Source organism: Entamoeba dispar, genomic scaffold, assembly GCF_000209125.1.
Source record: "Entamoeba dispar SAW760 scf_1105229457829 genomic scaffold, whole genome shotgun sequence".
Lineage (NCBI taxonomy): Eukaryota > Evosea > Mastigamoebida > Endamoebidae > Entamoeba > Entamoeba dispar.
The window spans coordinates 1-7,084 of record NW_001852888.1 but is presented as its reverse complement, the minus strand read 5'-3'; the positions used below and the strand labels follow the sequence as shown (position 1 = coordinate 7,084).

Below are 7,084 nucleotides of genomic sequence, written 5' to 3'. Positions count from 1 at the left end.
AGCTATTAATAATGTCAACATGAAGTAGATGTACTAAAAGTCAAAGAAACAAATAGAATCTGAAGAACATGTTGAAGGAAATATGAAGAAATTCAAAGTTTACTTGAAAGTAGTAAAACTAAGTTAAGTAATGATCTTGAAGAGAAAAATAAAACTCTTAATGCATTGGATACTAAGGTTATTGAAATCGAAAATAGTAAAAAAGAAAATACTGAACTTGTTAAAGATAAACAAATATTTATTGATAAACTTATTCATGATACATCAGAAATGGATAAAACATTAGAAGAATTACGTAAACAAGTAGCAGCTAAAAGAGCTGAAGAAGATAATAAGAAAGAAGAAATTATTGTTAAATCTCTTCCTCAACCAAATCATGTTGCTAATCTTGAAGAGAAGTTTGTTTTTATTACTCTCTTTCTAATTCTCTATTGTCATAAAAAAAAACTTATAAAATACTTATCATTTTAGACTAATTATCGATTGGTTTAGTAGATTTGGAATTGAAGTTGGTGATTTTAAAACTTCATTTAATGATGGTCTTCTTATTTGTCAAGTTATTGACAAAATTAAACCCGGCGTTATTAATTGGTCAATGTATGCTCGCCCAAAGAATGGAAGAACTTTAAATATTTTCCAAAGAAGAACTAACTGTACTGTATTAGTTGAAACTGTACAAACACTTGGATTAACTAATACCGGTATTGGATCTCAAGACATTACTGACGGTAATGTAAAAATGTTGATGGGATTCTTTAGAGCTTTAATGGTTTGGGAGACTTCATTAAAGAAATCTTTATTAGCATAAAATGGCTCACCGAAATAAATAAAATAACTTCCTTCATTTTATTTTTGTTATTTTTCATTGGACAAATTAATTCGGAACAAACTTAGTATTTAATAGAACTCTAAATAATAAATTTAGTTGAGTAAAACCAGAATGAGCTTTTATGATAGTTCTCATCATGATAGAATGTTAAGTGCAACTCAGAAATTAGAAGATGCTACTTTTGATATTGAAATGTCTAATGCTATTTTAGAAGATACTATTTCCACAGAAATGGATTCTGTGCAAGAATTAAAAAAACAACGAGAAATCTTAGAAGATGATAGCAGAAAGTTAGATAGAATTGATGGTCATCTTGATGAATCAAATAAAACATTAAAAAGAATGCTTTATAGAGCAATTACTAATAAAATTTTTTTGATTATTATGGCAATTGTCTTCCTTATTATTATTGGAGTTGTCATTTATGTGGGATTTTTTGTCTTCAGAAAGAAATAAATGATTGTAAACTTCTTATCTTTCGGTTTCTTTTAACAAATCTTTATTCACTTACTTATTTTAGCATACAAAGAGATAACCACAAACGAAAAGACAATAATTTAAAAGAAAAAAATGTTATCAGAAAGAAAAAATGACTCATTCAAAAACTAAAAATCAGTCAATTAAAGTAACTGTCATTCACTCACATATTGGAGGGAAGTCCTTTTGGAAGGATTTGAATAAAAACTGGAAAAAATATGGAGAAACAAAAATTAAGTTGTCTGTAAAATTTATAAAAGAAGAAATTACACTCAAGGAATTACAAAAACAAAATCCTGATATCATTGTTTGTAGTGATACAGCTGGATCTCCTTCTTCATTCTCAGCAAACGAAATCATTGCATTAGAAACTTTTTTAAAAAATAGTGGTTGCAAACATTTATTAGGAACTTATGCCCTATTTCAACACCTTGAACAAAGAACAAATGGATATGACAATAGAAAAATTTGTCATCTTTTTGGTATTAATCCTACAATGAAATTCGGAACTATAAATCTTGAGCAGTCAATATCTTATTGTCCAACGAGTCCAGGCAAGGGTGTTCTTTGGAATAATATTGAATTGCCCTATGTGAGTGAAGGATATTGTCATAGTCAAGTACCTTTTTCATTGAGTTGGTTCAACGATGAAGGTAAATTTATTGGTGGAAAAGATGTTACTGTTTTAGCACGAAATGAACAAGGGACTGCTGTAATTTTGTATTATTCGACTAAAACGTACTCTGCTGTTTATATCTCGACAATGCCAGAATTCAATACACTTCAAACAAAGGTGGATTCTCAATTCATCTACAATTGTTTCTTGTTTTTAGTAAATACAAACCCAACCTTATCTTTACAGTCTTTGTGTATACATCAAGTAAAAAGACTACACATAAAAGTAATCTTATCTCAATTTCCACCACAGCTCTTTCCATCGATCCAAGAACTTATTTTAAAGAGAAAGAAATTAAAAAGAATTGTCACAAAAAAATAATTCATCTTAGCCTTTCTATAAACAACCTTAACTTTCTTATTTAAAATGAGTAAAAGTTGATAGATTAGAGAAATAGACGTATATACAACCACTAGAAGAAATGGGAAAATTCAAGAAACAATTAATAAGATAGAAGAAGTTAAGAATAAAAGTAAAGACAATAGAAGAAAAGGATATAAAAAACAAAATCATTAGAATACCAAAAGAAACAAATAAAATGGAGAAATGATTTAATAAAAAAAATGAAAACATAATTCTTGATTATTCAAGGAGAAAGAAAAAAAAAACAAATAGAGAATGTGAAAAAATTATATTTAGTTTTAATACTGATAATTGGAACAAATACAACAATATCTGATCCTTGGATATTCAAAAGAAAATAAAATTAGATGATAATTGATTCTAAAATTGATAAATATGATGTAATTTAAACTCGTTAAATTAAAATAAAATAATTTTTATTATTTATATTATTTAAAAACTCAAAAGTTATAAATTTAAAGTTACTATTTTTCAAAACGAGTTATGTACTTTATTCCTTCAATCTATTTTTAATTTTTATAATGTCTTCTTGTATCTATAAAATAATTAATTTTTTTTTCCTATAACTGAGATAATAAGGACAAAACAAATACAATTTATGAGCTTATTATTCTATCACTTATTCTATCCAATATTTTTTTATTTGTTCACATCATTTGATTTTATTTTTGTTAGTTTCATATTTAATATCACACTTCATCTCTTATACAAATATTATATTATTTATGACTATTCATTTAATACTCTTTTTTTTCAAATGAAATTTCTTAGTGAATGTATTTTTGCATCTAAGACTCTGTTAAAATAATAATGTTCTGTAGAATTATATATCACCTTATAATGTTACTGTGAAATAAAATTAAAAATAGTCTTAAGTATCATCTCATTTGGAATATAAGTTTATTTAACTCTCTTTCATTTCTTAAAAGAATTAAAATAGTTAGAAAAAATAATAAATGAATATACTATATTCTATTGTTTAATGTTATTAATAATATACTATAAACCAATAATAAATATTAACAATGGAGGCAACATCATATTATCATCAATATATTGTTAAATGAATATAACTAAATATAGATAAATAGTAATTTATCAACTGTAAAATACATATACTCTTTAAAGAAATACAATGCGTCTATTAAATAAGTAATTGTTTTGTTCAATAATATTAATTTGTTAAAAGTTGTATTCATTAGAATATCGTAATTCAACAATAATTCTCATACATAATTTCAACTTCTAACAACCATTTTTACTACTTTGATTTCCTTTTCAATGATTATTTCTCATTGACTATTTTCTTTATTCTCTTTTCATAGTAATTTTAGAATAAGATGTATACAATAAACGAATATCTTTTAAATCAAAAACGAATAAAAATATTTTTACATAACTTTTCTCTTTAATTATTAAATCAAATTTTTTTGATATGATTTTATTATAAAGAAAATAAAAAAAAAATACAAATAACAATGAAATAACTAAAAAGAATATTGGTTAAAAAGAATGTTATTTTGGTTTTTTTTAAAAAGTTTTTTCCAGTTAAGAACTCAAAAAATACATTAATTTTTCAATTATGAATTTACAAACACCTTCTCAAATGTTTCAAACGTTATCGTCATTTTGTGACACCATTCTATCCAATCAACCATATGATTCAAAAACTCACATGGACATGTATTCTACAAGCATATTATATTCACAACAGTCTCAAGGAAATGCACAAAAATTATTTCAATTAATTCATCAAAAATGTGTAATGAAATTAAAAATATTGTTAAAAGAAACACAAAAAATAAATTCAAAGATAGATTTCTTACGATTTTATATTACAAACTACAAGTTATATTTTATTGCATGTCAAAAAATCTCACATGTATTTTCTTATTTAGATCGTTTTTTTATCAAACAACAAAAAGCTATTAACGGAGAATATTCAGAGCCCGTATTTAAACATTGTATGTCATTATTTTGGTGTGATTTTCTTAGAGCCAATTCAACAAGTATTGTTAAAAGTACAATGAATTTATTATTAGCAGAAAGAATTGATAATAATACACAAAATAGAGAATTAATTAATGGAATAATGTCATTATTTTTGTCTTTTTCTAATTCAGAAATAGTTACTATTTCATTAATAAATTTAAATATTTATGACAGCTATTATCAATCAGAGTATATTAAAGCTGCTGAGTCATATTATGAAGACTTAAATAATTATTTTAAAAATTATGGTATTACTGAATTTTTAGAAAAAACAATTGAAATTACTGAATTAGAAAGACAAAGATCTCAACTTTATGTTGCTGCAAATGTTCAAAGAGAATTTGGAGAATTTTTACAAAAACGATTTATTTCAGAACAATGTAATTTTATTATTGAAAAAATGGAAAGTTTATTAAAAACAAGAGAAAAAAGTGACTTAAAAAAATGTTTTACAGTTCTAAAAGATGGAGAACAAATTGATTCAGCTATTTCAGTATTTGAAAAGTATTGTAAAGAAATTGGAATGGAAAAAGTAAAATACATTATGTCAATTCAACAAGCATTTGAAGTTATTAAAATAATTATTGAATATTATGAAGATATTATTAATTTAATTCAAGAATGTTTTGGAAATCATCCATCATTTAATGCAGGATTTGGAAGAGCATTTAGAGAAGTAATTAATAGCAATGTTAAAATTGCAAATGGTGAAGAAATGGAAATATTAATTCCAGAGTATTTAGCTAAATATTCTGATATTATTGTAAAGAAATGTGTTGGTGTAGATGAGCTAAATAATAAATTAGATCAAATCTTTTGTATTTATGACTTTATTGAAAACAAAGATATATTTGAAAATTATTATATTAAAACTATTGCTAAAAGAATGTTACTTCGTGGAAATAATGAAGACTTATCTCAAGAAAATATCGTTTTTGATAGACATAGAGTTAAATTTTCTTCTTCGTTTTCATATAAGATACAAAAATGATGTCTGATCTTCAATTATCCCAATCTCTTTCTAATCATTCTTAGACAGTGTCAATGTCCCTTTCCCTTTCTTTGTTATGTCCTTCAAACTTCAGTTTGGCCATTAGAGCTCAACAATTTATGTTTGAATACCTGATGAATTAAAAAATCTCATATTTCTTTGAAAAATGGTATGTCAAACAACACCAAAGAAGAAAATTACAGTGGCTTCATCAATACACTCGTGGTAAAATAAAAACTAATTGTTTTAATAAAACATACAACTTATTTGGTAGTGCTTACCAATTAAGTATTCTTGTATTATTTAATCAAAAAAATGAAATTACCATTGATGAAATATTTAATAATATTCATTTAACAATGGATATTATAAAAAGTATTATTACTTCTTTACAAACAGTTGGCTTAGTTACTATTGAAGGTGGAAATATTGTTAAAATCAATAATACATTTACATATCCTAAAACCAAATTCGTTCTTCCTGTTCCTAAGGCTGTAGTTTTTAAACAAGAAAAAAAAGAAGAAGAAAGAGAAATCACTGCAGAAAGAGTAGGACTGATTGAGGCTTGTATAGTTAGGTTAATGAAAAAGAATAGAAAAATGCAACACAATGATTTAATGCAAGCTGTAGTTACTTCATTATCAAGTAGGTTTAGACCACAAATTCCTTTAGTAAAGAGAACTATTGAATCTCTCATTGAGAGAGAATATATCTCAAGATCAGATATAAGGAAAGATGAGTACATTTATATTGAATAACTCATTCTTCTTCTTTTTTTTTTGTTTTAATGAATATTTACGTTATATAAAACAAATAAATCTTAAAAGAACAAAACTAGAAAATTGAAAAGCTTTTGTTGAAATGAGTCAATTATCACCTCCTCTTGTTCTTGTTAAAAGTGAACAAATTCCAAGAACACAAAACCAAAGAATGAAAAATTGGAAATGTACATTTCCTGAATGTGAAGAAACGCCCAAAACAAGATACAATTGTTATGCACATATTTGGGATGCACATTTACGGACAGAACTTAGTAAACCTGGAAAGAATCCAAAGAATTTATTATTAACAACGTTTAAGTTATCTCCTCAAAAAGATGATATTAAAAGAATGTGTGAGGATTATATGATTAAGTTGATAGATAAATATCCACCAACAAAAATTAAAAGAAATCAAATAATAAATAATAATGGTGGTGATAATGATGGGAAATCACAATATCCATTTGCATTTGATCCTAATTCAAAATCATTTGATAATGAAATTCATACTAATTCATCATCAAATAGTGTTATTAATAATGAAAATACACCGAGTCGATCAATAGAAAGTGTTCCAATATCATCTTCTGGACCATCTGTTGGAATTGAAATGCAAGCAATAAAACAAGACATAGGTATAAATGAAATGCCACAAATTGTTCAAATTCCATCAAGGGGAGATTACCAAATAACAGCAGAAGATTTCATTAAGATTGAAAAGATTAATGAAAATCTCCGACAATTACATGTACTTGGAGAAATATTTGCAGAAAATGGATTTTTAGTACGGTCAGATGCACGAAGTAAAACTGATATTGAAGAAATACATAATTCTCTTAATGGAATTTTATCTCTAGTAGGAGTATCTTATTCTTATAAAAAAGATTGTGATAATAAAAAATATGGATTTATTGCACAAGAAGTACAAAAGATTTATCCAGAATTAGTAAAAGAAGATGATACAGGAAAATTAACAGTAGATTATTTAGGAATTA

The 7,084-nt window shown here is 25.1% G+C and overlaps 6 protein-coding genes across 6 annotated transcripts, besides 8 other annotated features; all 6 read left to right on the top strand.

Annotated features, from left to right (window-relative positions):
- Nucleotides 1-270: 270 nt before the first annotated feature.
- On the top strand, nucleotides 271-808 carry EDI_007990 (uncharacterized protein; the record flags this gene model as incomplete). The annotated part of the gene is made up of 2 exons (XM_001733863.1): nucleotides 271-398; nucleotides 472-808. 2 exons carry the CDS (start codon nucleotides 271-273, stop codon nucleotides 806-808), a joined length of 465 nt encoding a protein of 154 aa, XP_001733915.1.
- Nucleotides 809-940: 132 nt separating this feature from the next.
- EDI_007980 (uncharacterized protein) lies at nucleotides 941-1,285 on the top strand (the record flags this gene model as incomplete). Its single annotated transcript, XM_001733862.1, has 1 exon — nucleotides 941-1,285. One exon carries the CDS (start codon nucleotides 941-943, stop codon nucleotides 1,283-1,285), a length of 345 nt encoding a protein of 114 aa, XP_001733914.1.
- A 133-nt stretch (nucleotides 1,286-1,418) lies between these two features.
- EDI_007970 (uncharacterized protein) lies at nucleotides 1,419-2,303 on the top strand (the record flags this gene model as incomplete). The annotated part of the gene is made up of 1 exon (XM_001733861.1): nucleotides 1,419-2,303. The coding sequence occupies one exon, from the start codon at nucleotides 1,419-1,421 to the stop codon at nucleotides 2,301-2,303; it is 885 nt and encodes a 294-aa protein (XP_001733913.1).
- Nucleotides 2,304-2,426: 123 nt separating this feature from the next.
- Nucleotides 2,427-2,551: a microsatellite.
- Nucleotides 2,552-2,739: 188 nt separating this feature from the next.
- Nucleotides 2,740-2,784: a sequence feature (AT_rich).
- A 97-nt stretch (nucleotides 2,785-2,881) lies between these two features.
- Nucleotides 2,882-2,904: a sequence feature (AT_rich).
- A 370-nt stretch (nucleotides 2,905-3,274) lies between these two features.
- Nucleotides 3,275-3,368: a sequence feature (AT_rich).
- Nucleotides 3,369-3,723: 355 nt separating this feature from the next.
- Nucleotides 3,724-3,814: a sequence feature (AT_rich).
- A 113-nt stretch (nucleotides 3,815-3,927) lies between these two features.
- Nucleotides 3,928-5,328, top strand: EDI_007960 (cullin-1, putative; the record flags this gene model as incomplete). The annotated part of the gene is made up of 1 exon (XM_001733860.1): nucleotides 3,928-5,328. The coding sequence occupies one exon, from the start codon at nucleotides 3,928-3,930 to the stop codon at nucleotides 5,326-5,328; it is 1,401 nt and encodes a 466-aa protein (XP_001733912.1).
- Nucleotides 4,485-4,506: a sequence feature (AT_rich).
- Nucleotides 4,561-4,584: a sequence feature (AT_rich).
- Nucleotides 4,907-4,953: a sequence feature (AT_rich).
- Nucleotides 5,329-5,404: 76 nt separating the features above from the next.
- Nucleotides 5,405-6,086, top strand: EDI_007950 (cullin, putative; the record flags this gene model as incomplete). Its single annotated transcript, XM_001733859.1, has 2 exons — nucleotides 5,405-5,421; nucleotides 5,522-6,086. The coding sequence occupies 2 exons, from the start codon at nucleotides 5,405-5,407 to the stop codon at nucleotides 6,084-6,086; spliced, it is 582 nt and encodes a 193-aa protein (XP_001733911.1).
- Nucleotides 6,087-6,189: 103 nt separating this feature from the next.
- EDI_007940 (uncharacterized protein) lies at nucleotides 6,190-7,084 on the top strand (the record flags this gene model as incomplete). The annotated part of the gene is made up of 1 exon (XM_001733858.1): nucleotides 6,190-7,084. A coding segment is annotated over one exon (895 nt), but the record flags the coding sequence as incomplete, so codon positions are not given.